At 33.0% G+C, this 15770-nt stretch overlaps 1 protein-coding gene across 1 annotated transcript in view; it reads right to left on the bottom strand.

The window, feature by feature from the left end:
- Positions 1-15770, bottom strand: part of LOC128043229 (sodium channel protein type 3 subunit alpha) — an 84642-nt gene that overhangs the window by 34680 nt on the left and 34192 nt on the right. The window contains exons 11-16 of the mRNA XM_052635523.1: positions 14539-14883; positions 13379-13511; positions 11813-12051; positions 5081-5254; positions 3702-4058; positions 1381-1851 (exon numbers count right to left, since the gene is read on the bottom strand). Of these exons, the coding sequence (XP_052491483.1) occupies positions 1381-1851; positions 3702-4058; positions 5081-5254; positions 11813-12051; positions 13379-13511; positions 14539-14883 (1719 nt within the window). The remainder of the gene's footprint in view (positions 1-1380; positions 1852-3701; positions 4059-5080; positions 5255-11812; positions 12052-13378; positions 13512-14538; positions 14884-15770) is intronic.

Genomic DNA, 15770 nt, shown 5'->3' with positions numbered 1-15770 from the left:
TAGCTTCCTTGAAGATTTTGAGAATTCCCTGGAAAGGGTTATATTATGAATCTCTCCTGTATCTCTTCCCTTACCTTTACTGCCCAGGGGAGTGCTGAGTTCACAGAAGTGCTCAATAAATGCTTGTTAACTAATTGATGATTTTCTTAAGTAAGTCTTTGTCAAGTGATGGGAAATAAAATTAGAACTGAATTCTTATCTTACCAGAAACAGCAACACATAACTTAGAATTAAACTCATTAAGCAGACTTTGAGTGGAATTTCAGAGAAAGGATATTATACCTCATTTTGTATATATTTTTACCTTTTTCAAAATATTTCCAAATGTACTGTTATATCTCAGAAGCTCTGAAATGCCTGAAAAAAAAGGCATGTGAATTGTGACACTGTCAGCTACTTATACAAATTCTGTTGCCACAGAATTCAAGGTTCCGAACTATGCAAATATGCTCACAGAATCAGACATTATTTGTCTGATTCCTATGGTGTCACTATTTATACTTTTAAGTTAAAACCTGTCTTTATAACTCTGTGTTAGACTTAACTTCCTACTAGCATATAAGAACTCTATAAATAAGAAATAGTAAAAAATTTAATCCTGCTCTCCACAACACAGAATTGGAGAATTAATAGCCTTGAACTACTTTCATAGACTCCCTGTGAATTCTAATCCTGCAAGAAGAACATTGCCTTTCCTTTTTCCTTTTCTTTTAAATAAGTAGTAATATGACAGTAAGGATAGCTTTTCAGTCTACAGGTCAGCTGTAATCCTTAAGTGGAGTTTTTCCAAGTAGTTCTTAGTATTTCCAGGTTAATCTGGAAGACCTTATAAATATGTTCTTCCTTGACTGGGCCAAAATGTAATCATTACTACTCTTATTTCCCTAATATGAATAAAATTTTCATTAATGAATAACACTGTTATCAGTAGTCAATAAAAGGTTCAGAGGTGAGCAAAACTACACAAACATTCACATTAAAATATCATAGCAAAACTTAACATATTATACAAAGTAAAGATATGATACTTTCACAATGATCGGTAAAATATGGTTTATTTATTTTTCTAAAAAGCATACTGTAGTGTATAAAAGAATGTGTTAAATAAAATCTCCTTTTTGGAAGGCCATATTTTTTAATCAGACTTTAAAATATCAAGATGAATAGACTAACTATTCAGAATGATGATGTCCTATGAAAAGTTGGAATTTCAATGGAAGGAACTCCCAAAGAAGAATATCTGATAATTTTCCAATATTACTGTATATATGGCTTTTAATATACTTTTTAATAATGCCTATAAACATAATAAAAATTATAAGTGGCTGTGGTACATGGTTTGTATAGGAAATGCAAGAAAAACTTTAAAATCATTCTTACCTCTTTGCTTTCTTCTAGTTCTGACTCACTGCTGAACTCCTCAGTATTTAAATTTTCAAAGTCAGACTCTCCCACAGCAATTGGCACTGTTACAGTGAGGCTGGGATTGTTTATGAATGACATATAATCATTTTCATCAATTACATATTTTTCAGCACTGCTTCCAGTACCTACACCACTGGTGGTTCCATTCCCATCTTTAAGATAATTAAGCTCTTTGCTTATTTCAATTCCAGTATTATTAGACACACAGCTGTCTATTTTGTTGCCTTCATGGATTTCTATAACTTTTGGCTTTCTGAAAAAGGTGTTTTGGAAACACTCCCGTATCTTATTTTTCACATAATCAATTCCCTTTTGCATCCTTCCTACTGCAATCTGGAGATTGTTCATTTCATTATCATCATCAGTAGCAGCAAGATTGTCTGAGCTAAATGAACTCAACAATAAGGCCAGAAAGAGGTTCAGAACCTAAAAGAAAAAAAGAAAATTTTGCTGTATTAATATTGAAATATGTGTAAACATAATAGCTTAAACAGAAGATTCACAGCTCTTTGTTAAAATTAATTCAACAAATGCTTCTTGACTGTTTGCTATAGTCAAGTCATGTGCTATAGTCACATGCTATTTAAAGAATCTGGTATCTTCTACCTGTTCTAAGGGCAAAATGGTAAAACAAATGATTTTCCTTTCAAACGGAGGACAACCAGGAAATTGGAGCTTCTGAGGTTTAAATTGTGTCTACTCAGGGTTGCTAGTGAAAAGACAAAATCCCATTTTTGTGGTTTTGGCCAAAGAGGAAAAATGAACTATTTTCATTTTAGTCATTTTACCAGTTTGTCTAGGGAATGTTTAGCTTTGTTTGTGTAAATAATGAATTTCTTTAATAGCCTGATGAATTGTATTAAAACAATATACTTGAAATGTAAATTCCAATGGCCAAAAACTTTTAGAGCAGCCTGGTGGGCTGCCGTCTATGGGGTCGCATGGAATTGGACACGACTGAAGCGACTTAGCAGCAGCAGCAGCAAAGGCAGATTACATAAGTTTTAACACATTTCCCATCAATATACTTTGAAGTATATCTGTCCAAATAGTTCAACAGATGGAGAAAAGTCTAAAATTATTCCAGGGTTTCGGCTAGACCCATATAATGTAAAGTACTTTTCTTTTTCCTTTTTTTTTTTTTTTGAGAAAATATGGTGAAATCTCAGCATATCATTGGGATACATGAGGAATAATATTATTCAATTAATTGGCAAAATATGATTAATACAGGAATAGTTCATTATAACTGATGAAAAAGAAAATTTATAGGAATATTTTTAGCTTGAAATGTAGTTATTGAATTTCAAAAAATGTTACATGGTAGGAAGACACACACTTAGCCAGAACCCCAGTTTATTTCCTTATTTTTGCATCAGATTTGTTCAGAATCTAGAACTTCCTTATTTACAATTCTGAAAAAAGTTGCATGTTCACAGATAACCCACAAACCATTTTTTAAGAAATCTCATTAGATATGTACTTCTCAAAGGAAAGTTTCAGAATGATGAAATAAAGAAATACTCTGACAGTGCATAATTTAAAAATGTAAGCATTAAAACACACAAACATACAAATTGTGGTTCTATATTAGTGCTTTTAAGTCAGAACGAAAAGTAAACCTTTTAAATCTGGTCAATGTTTATACATGTGTATAACTGAAACTGCAATAATTTATTTTACTTTAATAAAACAAATTCTAGGAAAAATATATTTAGTCTCCTTCCAATTTTTTTGGATAATTACAATACAGAGCTAAGATTTCATTGAAATTTATCTTTAAAATTTGATGATATGCAACATATGCCTCTGAGTAAACAAACAATATGAACTATGTATGTGTAAAGAACAATTTCAACACAGAATAGTCTTTTTTTCAGTGTAGAATTACTGGAGATCATTATCTTGTCAAAATAATAATAGAATAAAAAATAATTCAAGCCATAAAAATAAAATTAGGACAAATCAGTTTTGATGCTGTAAACATTTCTTTGAAGAAGGAAAACTCATATTTTTGTCCCAAGACTTTCACAGATATATATACCTCATGTAATCCTCACATAAACCACAAGATTTCAGTTTTGTTATTCCAGTTTCATAGTTTGGAATTTGAGCCTGAGGGAAGTGAAGTAACTTGCCCCTGCTCAGAGTCCTAGTACTGGGATTTGAGTCTGTGTTGTTGATGGTAAAACCAGATATGTCTGTTACATCAGGCTTCCTTCCCACCTACTATCTGATCTTGCCCTTAAGAATGAGTCTTTGTAATACATACGTACCACCAGGTTTCCAATGACCATGACCAGCATGAAGACAATAAGGCACATGGTTTGACCGGCGACCTCCATGCAGTCCCACATGGTCTCTATCCACTCTCCACATAGCACCCGGAACACAATCAGGAAGGAGTGGAAGAAGTCGTTCATGTGCCAGCGAGGGAGTTGACAATCACTAGAAATCTTGCAGACACATTCTTTGTAGCTCTTCCCAAAGAGCTGCATGCCGACCACGGCAAAAATGAAGACGATGATGGCCAACACCAGGGTGAGGTTACCCAGAGCTCCCACTGAATTACCGATGATCTTAATTAGCATATTCAGGGTGGGCCAGGATTTTGCCAACTTGAAAACTCGAAGCTGTAGTCAAGTGAAAATGTACTCTTAGTAGTAATCACAATATAATTTTAAAAGTTAGACATCATTTTATCAGTATGTTTCACTGTAGACCCACCTTTGAGGAATATAAAATTTCAAAGCATACTAATTCAAATTCATACAAAAGTGTTAATAATACTGGAATTGTAAATCAAAACATAATATCATTTAAATGAAAAAATAAGAGAAAATATTTCAAAAATGATAAAACATTTCTGATTTTTCAGCAGATATGCCCATAAAAACAAATTAATATTTTAATTATAGACATTTGTGAATTTAGCAAACTAATGTCACCTCTGACTATACTTTAGAGAGTAAAAAGAAGTATTAAGAGTATGAGTTATATATTTTTCATGGACATTTAAAATATAAAAGTAAATGAACTAATTTTGGTAAACATAGAAAGTTTAGTTCAGTTCAGTTGCTCAGTCATGTCCGACTCTTTGTGACCCCATGGGCTGCAGAACAAGACCCAGTTTCCCCCTCAGTCAGTCTCTCCCATCAGAAAGCTTCCATAAGCCTCTTATCCTTCTCCATCAGAGGGCAGACAGAATGAAAGCCACAATCAGAAAACTAACCAAACATAAAAAAGCTTGTTTCAGTTTTAAAAATACACATTTTACTTAATTTCCTATAAAAGTTTGCATATATTTAAATATTTTTTTGCCAAATTCAAAAATTTGTTATACCATTTTCTAAAGTGCTAATGGGAACACATTTTCTTCCCTGTTCCTTTACTAATATAAGTTGATAAAAAAATTAATTGGGTGTAAGCTTTTTATTTGCATTTCTCTATAGACTTTAAAGCAAAAAATTTTTCATGCATTTAAAACATTATTTTAGAAGCACATGTGTATTTTAAAATGTGTCTTACACAGCTAATAATTATGAAGTGTTTCAAACATTTTCCATCATTCTTGAAAAACAATCACACTGATTCATTTTTTAAATAAATGTTTTGCCAATGAAAGATAGAATATAAGCATAGTCTAAGCAGATACCAGTCTGAATGATCTCAGTACAGACAGTCCCTCCACATTTGCCAGGCCAAGCTCCATCAAACTAAGGCTGACAATAATTCCATCAAAGATATTCCAGCCCTCTTGGAAATAATAATATGGATCCATGGCGATGATCTTGAGGACCATTTCTGCTGTGAAGATCCCAGTGAAGACCTAAAGTAACACAGAGAGCAGTACTTCACAAGCATTGACAAACTTTTAACGCTGAGAATTTGTAAAGAATATTAAACTGTTATGAGTAAAAATATCTAAAATTTAAAGTGAAAAAATGTGACAAATGGATATACAAGTTTAGCATTTTTTTCCTGGGGAATATTTTAAACAGGTTTGTGTTATCTAATGAATCTGCTAGATTTCCAAGATGATGCTTAGTTTATAACATTTCATTGTCCATATTTGAAATTTAGTACAGGTAGTTTATTATTAATAGCTACTTATAGCTATTGTGTACCCTATACTTCTACCATAATCACAACCAATTTTTTAAAAATATGGCATTAAGAACAAATCTATGTATTATTGGAAGTCACTCAAAAATTACTTCAAATGGGGAAAAAACATAGTTTGTTCTTGATTTTTATGTTGTTTTATTCAATGGACACCATTCTTATTTCTATAATTTTATAAACATTCCTGAAATAAGAATGAGTTTTCCACAAATGTTTCTATAATTATTATCACTGGATTCGTGCCTCAGAATTAAGATTAATGGATAAATAGAGCAAGGAACTGCAGATTTAATTGAAAGCAGTAGGAGAACATTCTCAGTATGCATACACCAACAATTAGGACTAATAAATTATTTGAGAGGCTGGATGAATGTCTATTTGAAAATGGTTTTGTTTTTTAACTTAAAACCACAGGCTAAGACACCCAAGGACATGAAGAGCTATGAAATTACTCTTGCAAAAATTCTTTTAAAGCAATTATCTTAATTAACTATAGATAAAAACTGCATATTATGACTAAAGCATACCACTTAGCAAGGTAAATCAGCCTTTACCTTGAATGAACTTTATCAAAATAACAGTATCATGATTATTTGGTTTCCTAAAATATTAATTTAAGGAAATCTTGATCCACTCTTAAAAATGTGTAAATGCAGCTAACATCTCACTTCCCCAATCACAGAAAAACCTAAAAGAAATACCCATCCCAGAAAAAAATAGCTTAACTTCAGTTAGCATTCATTCATTCTAATAGAAGTAAAACATAATTCAAGTAAGCTTAGTGCATGAAAGTCCAGATATGTGGTATAAAGCACATTAAAAATTGTTTTTTACTTTTATATAAGAACTCACTCTGGAGTACTTTTTCCCTGGTTAATGTAAAATAAGTTCTAAAGTTTTAGGAGCAGCTACTATTTAAATAAACAGCCTAATTATAAAAACATATTAGTTAAATTCAGTTAGAAACAATCCAGGTAAATATCTCTTCCTGTGGAAAATCATACAGGTGAACTTTTTAGTTCTTCTGAAATGACATGAGGATGTTCTGCATTTTAAAAAACCCTTAAATTTAAATTCCTTTTACATTTATAAAAGGAATGTCTTAAATTTATATTCCTATAAGTTTATAATCATGAAGTTTATAGCATGAAACTTCTCTTTAAAAACATTTTAATTATAATTTGCAGTTTAATGTCATAGCCTTTTCTCTCTTTAAATGGTTTCAATTTAGGCCCTAAAAATCATTGATAATTGTTTTTGTTACATTTCAATCTAGTTCAGCATTGTCAGCGGTTAAGAGAAGACTAAGACAGTTAGCAAAATCATCAAATGTTTATTGTTTGGACTTAGGCTAATTATATCTTGTCTTCTGTGGAAGCTTTTTGTTTTTCGAAAGTGTGGATTACATGCTTCTGTAGACATTCATTCATTCATAAAAAATTGCTGCTTACTTGCTAGACATTGTTTTAAGCTTTGAAAATAAATACAGTGCTAATTAGGACATACAAGTTAAAACTGCAAACCCAATTCATCTAGGCTGATAAATTTCTTATGGACAATACATTTATAGGCTTCCGAAGCAGGAGATGTTTAGTGAAAAATCTTTAATATTGTACGTGATGACACATGACAATTAGTAAAAGTATAAGCACTAAAGATAGGGATGAGAATCAGCCTGAGAGTCTGGACCAAGAATAAACAAATTGCAAGCATTTTGGGTTGTTTTGAAGGACACTGAGCTTGAATGATCAAATGTTAGGGGTTAAGGTCTCAATTCAGGGATAGGAAAATTTCCTTACTGAGTATTTACTTAGAGAGGAAAGTTCTGTTGATACATACATTAAAATGATAGCAATGTTCATTCTAAAGGCTGAAGTTTGAATATTGGTCAGTTTGCTCCATAGGATCTCTACTTGTCCAGACTAACATTCCATTCTTTTCCAGTGAATTTGACATACCTGTAGCCTCCTTTCATTCCATTACTATTAGCTTCTTGTTTTAATACTTTTAGTTTTATCACACCCAGGCCTTTTGGGTTTGTACCTTTAAATATTTGTTTTTCATTCTTTTTTGGATGATGAAATCAAAACATATTTAAAGAAAAATGATGGGAAATCAGTCAACATTTATGATTTTCTTTTCTCCCATCTGTCAAATGGGGATATTGAGATGATTCATCATGTCTGTGTTTAATATTCTTGGATGTCTATCAGTATTATATTGCTTAGCAAATTTTATTAGAAATTGAGGTGTACCAATAATTATTGTTACATAACAATTTTATTAGTAGTGCTTAGTAAGGGACAATAATCAATTTTCTCTTATACTAGGAAAGGAATTAGGTAGCCAAATAGCACTTCTTCATTGATGCAAGAGGCTTCATAGGTTAGTTCTTGAATTTGGTTTCTAATGATTTTATCTTTCAATAAAAAAAGCCATTTTTCCCCTTCAGTTATGTCCCTTTTCTAAGATTTTGTATTCACATCCTAAACCACACCATTTAATTAAAATAATTTGCTAATCATGTTTCTTTAGGCTTTTATTTGAAAATAGCCTATAAAATCCTTAGAACAGGTATAATTTTCTAAGTTCCCATCTGGGTCTAGCAGAATAGAGGGCTATCGTGAATCTTTAATCTCTAGTTGGGAGAGTTGCAGTAAGAAAAACAAATAGTGTAGGAGCTACAGATCTCTATCGATATTCCCTGAAGAAAAAGTTACAGGTTAGTTGGAAATGTTTATATGATGAAGAGATTATGTAACCTACTATGTCTGATGGAAGATTTTTTGCTTATAGAATCAGTAAAATGAGTGCATGTGTTTAACAGTAGTTAAAAGAAACAAACAAAAAAACCCACAAAAACTAAACAGAATCTTAGAGAAACTCAATCAAGATTTGAGGTCTCTTGAAACTTAAGTTTGATTAGTGCAATCAACAGGGAAATGATATAATTTTTATATGTTTCAGCAGAAAGAGGATACAAAAAAGCACATTTATCTAAATAAAGGCTGAAAGTGCCACAACTCTTTTATGGCACAATTCAACCAGAAACTCAATTTCGTTATTTATAAGGCAGTATGGAATCATTTGAATAGTAATAAACTAGTCCAGAGAAATTTTAAATTGATTTTAATAAGAAAACTATAAAGCCTTCACAAAATACACAATGCAACACCCATCTATGGTATATAACGTAGATCCAAAGTCAGCTAAGTACCCATAATATAAGCAATATTTCTCTCTCACACAGAGAGAAAGAGAGAATATTAATGAGCTTTTAGCCAGTAGTAACAGTCAGTTTACCATTCTTTCTCATGGTTTAAACAGTTAAGCATTTCCTGTCACCTGTGTTCTCTATCTTTGAGTCTTGTTCCCCTAACACTAAACTCAGCTTACCCATGGTTCTGCTACAGTCAACCACTGAGGAGTATTTCACCTCACCTCTCTACCTCATTATCTCCACTGATACTCAAAGTTATAGATTTTAGCATGAGGAGAGACATGATAAATCGTCTAGTCCCAAACCATTGTACTCATGAGAAAACAATATTTCTGACTTTTTCAAGATCAGATTTTTAGCACAGACAACTGGACTTGGACCTGAATTTGGTGTTTTAGTCTGGTTCTCTTCTGTTTGATCATCCTATAATCCAATATCTCTTATCCTGTGCTTCTGTTATACCATTGCTTCAACATCAAAGTTCTTTAAGACCTCAATTTCCTGCGTCACTCTGACAAATTTCCCAAATTGTTCCTAACATTTCAACTTCCCTAACTGTCCTGGGAAAAATACAGAGCTAGACCAGAACTGTTTTCCATCGGTATTTCAAAGAAAGATTAATAGTGTACATAAGAGGAAGGAAGCTGTTTATTGAGCACGTGCTAGACGCCAGGCAAAGTGTTGTGTTTTCACATTATCTCATGATACCTTCACAGCAGCTCTGGGAGATGAGTATTATTATATCCGCTTCAATAATAGAAAACAAAGACTCAAAACTTTTTATCATACTTGTCCAGATGCTACATTATTAGTAAGGTCAAACCCAGTTCTACCCGATTCCAAAGCCCATGTTCTTTTATGGGTAGGAAACAAACAGTTGGTTATTTATCAAGCTACAACCATGTAAACACTCTGAGAGATACAGAAGAAAAGTAGGATGTGATCTCTGCCATGGAGTAATATGTAGTGGAACTGAAAAACAAGAATTATGATGCAACAAGAAAATGTTTAATGTTCAACCATGTTTTATTCACAGAAATGCACTAGGAGTTAAGAAAAGTGTGCTCAATATAGACTGAGAGTCATATTAGAGGAGAGATGAAGCTGTGGTTGGACCTTAAAGAATATGAAGAATTGAGATGAAGTGATTTGAGTCAGGACACTTTAAATATGAGTATAGAGAACAGTGAACTACTTTCCCATATATAAACATATAAACATTTGGGTTATAGCGTTAAGGCTGTTCTGAGAAGACTGATGATGACTGGTTAGGAAACAATGGAAAATAAGATGGCATAGGAAGGATGAGATTAGAGGGGAGTGTTGAAAACCAGGCAAGATTGTTGAACCACAAATATAGACAATAGATACTTTGGCAAGATTAAAGCAGACTGAGTGTAGAGTACTAGAAATACAATTTTAATGGTAGCTATAGAGGTAAAAAAAAATGATACCTAGAAAAAAGGAAACAATGGGTCTTGATATAAAATTGTATATAAGAAATAAAGGTTTCTATTTTGAAGCTGGCAGCCTCTTTGAAACGGAAAGACTACTACTAGAGGTAATACAAAACTAACTTGAAATTTTTAGGGCTTTCAATAAACTGTGAGAAAGATCATCTTTCAGATGTTTAAAGTTATCCTGGGGCAATAATCTATAACTGCTGGAAATACAGAAATAGAACACAACTTTTAAGAGTAGATAATACCTAGAGCTGTTGAATACATACAAATATTGAGTGAAAAACATAGTCCTAGTAGGCAAAAGAAGAGAAGTCCAGAAAAGGAAGCAGAGATATAGAGTGATTGGAAAGATGAAGGAGCCAATCAGACCACACACACACACAAAATCAATATCTCAGGTGTCAAAGATGAAGAAAGTCTCAAGAATCTGGTGGGTGTTATACTGAGTCAAATAATGCAGTGAAGTTGAGGTCACTTATTGAAGTAGACACTTAGACAGTTGTTTGCCCACTGTTCCCTTTTTTCTTTCTGTTGGGAATTAATCCTCCACCTGTGCAATTCCTCAGAACTGCGATTTTCACATGAATCTACCTCCGCCAATGTTGGTTAAACCAGAGATGAGCATCTGATCCAAGCTATGCTAATCAGAGTCCTATCACAAGAGTCTTTAAACTGGAACTGAAAAAGAGATTCAGTGTTTTTCCATTGCAGAGGCTACAAGATTTAGAACCAACAAGGTATGGGTGATCATATTTCCTGACCTACAGACAAAAGATTCAATGAATGGTTGGGCTACATCCAATCCCTTGGTTAAAGCATTTCCTGAAGCCCAGTTGCAAAATTATCCTCATATGGTTTGGTAATTCATCTTTTTCTTTCCAATTCATGAGACAGTCTTTTTATTTTCCTCTTAAGCTATTGAATTCTGTTTCTATCTTGTGCCAAAAAGAAAGGTCTTGATTAATAAACTATGTAAATTCTTTTTTTACTTGTTCATCCATTTCAGTTTCTTCATGTGGAAGGAGGAAATGTATATGTTGGCATACACATATACATATGTCTACCCAAGTAACATGAACCAGAGTGTGGCTAAATTACAAATGCATTTTTATCAACTGTTTCTTCTCTTGTGTGAATTCTACTGAAGCATTTTATTAGGCAGTTCAATTTGAAACAACTATGCCCTCGTTTGCACAGAAATCAGTCTTTATGTATTCCCTTCAAAGAACTATTTCTTCATAAGCTGTGTGTGTTAAAACTACATGCTTATGGAGCCAGAATTAGACCTCACGATTTCTGCTTTTTTCTCAGCAAGATTGACAGTAAAGATTTTAACAAGTTTACAAAGGGTAAAACACCGTGATCAATCAGCACAGATGTTGGTCTCAACAGTCAGTATTCATACCAGTTGAATTCTAGACCTTATCCCTGAGAACTCCTTCAATATTCCTTTAGATATTTCTTCCTATGAGAAAAGAGGGTATAGTTCGGGGGTTCTGCATAGCACAAATGGATTTCTTCTATGGTCTATCTGCCCTATTTCTGACAAAGTAAATAAGTAAACTTCAAATGAACTCACCAGGTTTCCTACAGTCAACACACTACTGAATTGACCAGTCATTGGGTAGTGCTCCATGGCCATGAAGAGGGTGTTTAAGACAATGCAAATAGTGATGGCAAGATCAACAAATGGATCCATAACAATTAAATTCACAAGATGCTTCACTTTTAACCATGCATCACAGCAGTCCCAGATCAAGAACATATTGGCAAATCTATACCAGCATGGCGGACATTTCTGCCTAGATTCTTCAAGTTCTGGGGGAACAATAAAGAATGAGATAATAAACAATGATATAAACAAATTACTGTTGTTGTAGATTATACATTATTTGATAAAATTGATACTTTTACTTAGGGACGGAAGTTCATTTTAGTTTATTGAGAAGACAATTCCATTAAATTTTTTCACAAAATGTTTATCAAAAATGTCTTTAAGCTGAAAAAATATTTCAAATTTAATATTTTGCCTCAAGTTAAATAACTTAATTACTTATTAATTAGGTAATGGGTTATTAAATTGCTATATTTTCTTTAACAAGACAGAATTGTAAAGTAAGTTTTAGAGAACTATTAAATGTATCAATTACTGTTTCTTTTGAAAGAGCTTTTTCAGAATACTTTCTAAAACTGTGATTCTTATTAATATGTGTGACCCTTTCTTCTCTCTGTCTCCACATTAGCATTGATCTTGTACACATCGAGATATGGTATGTTTTCTTTTTAATACAGATTCAGCCCCAAATCTACTTCTGTTATTCATATTTACTCATTTTTGTTTCAGAATTCTAGCCTATTAAAAAGGTACCAGTAATTTAATGGGTGAAATAGATATGAAATATATGTCCATTTGCATATCCAATATACAAATAGATTAAGATACAAAATATAATTGAAGTTTTCTAAAGAATTTATGTTAGATATGAATTCTGATTGGGATTTATAAAATGACAGTGATGTAATATTCCTCCAAACTTGAAGAAATGGGGACTTATTTAATGAATGAACAAGGAAGTAATAGTTGTTGTCCATTCCTGTGTGTCAAAATCAACAAATATTTGTGTCAGCTCTTCATTAAAGGGATGTAATGGTTTCTGTGTATGTGGAAGATGGAGGAAAGATCTTTTCTTAGGGTTCCTATGGAAATGGAACACAGGTTTTGATTTCTCCTACTCAACCCATATCCCTCCTCAACCCATCACCACTTCTATGCCTGAAGAACAGATTGAAGTTTTAGAGATATTTCTCTGTGCTTCTGCATACCAAAACTTAAAGAGAAGTTTTTTCTCTAATTGCTAAAGGATAATATAACATAAGGATAAATCCTTGCTGATGAGCTGTCAAGTGGTGAAATAATCACTTGGCAGGTGAGAATCGGAATCAAAAAGAAATAGAGGCAATGTGTAATCAATGTAATCAATGTGATAATAGTGTATTCCAAATAATATCTACTTAGGTCTCTTATACAGTTCTGATCTTGGGTAACTGACTTTCATAATTCCATGGGAATAAGTAATAGTTCTCCAATATTAATAGTTCTGTATATAATCATAGAAAGCTGACTATCCCATGGCTGCCTTCTTACCCTCCATCGTGTTAGTCAAGATGCTGGCTATGCTCATGGCTCTTTGCCTTCCGGAGGAATCTTCTAGCATCTCCATTGAAATCTGGTAAGAACTTAGCCTTCTCTTTCTGACTTCCGTTTCAGTGGTGGTACCCTGCAAACCAAATACTGATGGCTCAAACCACCCTTTTCAGTGAGTAATACAACATAACATTAGCATTTCTTTGGAAAGTCATACTACGTGCAGTTTTCCCAAGTAACAATTTTCAAGTAATAATAAAATACTAATTTATTATTAAGTTATAAATAGTTAAAAAAATCACAGGTGATACCCTATAGGATTAAAACAAGAATTTACCAGTTGGATGCAATTGTATAAGGCAATTATGTTGCAGAGATATTTTAATTTACCTGTTGGAATTTCCAGATAAATTTTTCATAAACCACGTATTATTTTGTTTAATTCAAATGAAAAGTATTTTAGCTTTTTCAATAATTGAAAATCAGATTAATCTTCCCCCAAAACAAATAATAGTATTATGTAATATTGATATTATGGCTGAATTATTTTCTTTGAGGCTATATTGAAAATATTGACATATATGGGCCGATTTTTTTCTATGCACAAACACAGGTGTACAATGAAATGTGTGTGCTTTCCTGAGATTTTTAAAATTATTTCCATGTGCCATCCTATAAGAAATCAAAACATTTTAGAGTCATTTAATAGACATCAGAACATTTAGAGTCACTGTAAAATATTGGCAGTTGTACCGAAACTGCCTGTTATCAGTATGTTGGTCATTAAATTATTTAATTTTAAGTATATGAAATTTCCAGAATATGAATAGATTATTATACAATTCTGGGTGAACAGACATCTGTAATAGGTTGTCATAGTGCCCATTATTTTGTGTTGAATTTGCAGATAGGAGTTTTCACCCCAAACTGTAAAAACCAGGCTCTTTTAACCTAAAGCATTTGAAAGTTAATGGTCCATACACTTCAATTGGTTCTCAAGATTCTATTGTTTTTTTTTTCATTCAGTAAAATCATATGTTATTTTTAAGGACTTTCATTTTGGGGAAGTAGGATAGTATAAAAGGCTAAACCGCCCAGGCCTTGATTATTTCAAATTGGTGTATAATGTCAGTAGTAGCTAATTTATTATCTATTATCACCTCTGGCCGATGTCCAGTAGGTGAGGTTAGAGCTGATGGTCCACCCACCAAGGAAACCACACCATTGCAATCCACAGTGCTGTGCATCTTCCCATTGGCTGGAAGCCCTGGCACCATCCTGGATGACATACTGGCCTGACTAACGTTACTGTTGCGTCGCTCTCCGTGTCTGTGCGGCACAAACAGTGAGTCTCTCCTGCTCTCGCTGTCTTCAAATGTACTGTGTTCATCATCAGCAAAGTCATTTTCAGAACCGATATCCTTTGCCCGACCTCTGAAGCTGAAAATACTTGTTTTGCTATTGCGTCGTGGGGAAAACAGGGAACCACGGATACTTAACAGAGACTGAGGAGAGAGCAAGGAAGGAAAGAATGGGGACAGGGGACACAACTATTTAATGAAAGTCTTAATACTGCAGAATCTATTTGCTTTTGGGTAAGAATAGTCTTGCTCTTAAACACGGTTTATCAAATTTATAGAGAACACATATGTTTTGATATTGTTATTAAAGACCACAATACAAATTTAAGTAATTTTTCTGACTAGGAGTTCTAATATGCAGGTTACTAAGTGCATGACCACTTCATTTAATCTTCACTGTAGTCCTATGAGGTGGATTTTGTTATCGTAATGTTCTAGGTGGGGAACCTGATGCTGGAGAGGACAAATGATTCTTTTTGCTAGGTGGCTTTCACTCCTAAATGCTATAATCTGAAAGGGCACACAACTTGGAAAATAAGTTACAGTTCAAGTGAGACTGTTGGCTTGAATTTAAAATATTTGGACCAAGTATGTTTCTTCTGGATGATTTAAAAACAAAGGCATTATCTCTCCATTCTCTTTTTTTGAGTTTCGAAAGGAAGTTACTGTTATATTCTGGACCTTCTTGTATTTTGCACATGGGCATAAAAGCCACAAAACTTATCTATGATGCTGTCTTCTAAATTTGCTAAGTTTTCCAAATGGCTACTAATGATTCACCTTGTTTGAGAGAATATATGCCATAGCAAACACAACAGAGAGAATTCCTAGACTGCTGTATAAATTACTATTCTTGCTTAAAAATTTAACACTAGTTTTAAAAATACTTATACATGTCTTCACCGATAAGGCTGGTGTAGAGGACAGCTTATCCTTCTAATATCAATTTAATTTTATTAAAAGGAACTGGATGATTAAAAACTTTAAAACTTACATATGTTTATGAATAAATCAAGTAAACAGTTTCTGAT

This window comes from Budorcas taxicolor, chromosome 2 (assembly GCF_023091745.1).
Source record: "Budorcas taxicolor isolate Tak-1 chromosome 2, Takin1.1, whole genome shotgun sequence".
Taxonomy (NCBI): Eukaryota; Metazoa; Chordata; class Mammalia; order Artiodactyla; family Bovidae; genus Budorcas; species Budorcas taxicolor.
Note: the sequence above shows the minus strand (reverse complement) of the source record. Positions and strands in the feature narration are given on the sequence as shown.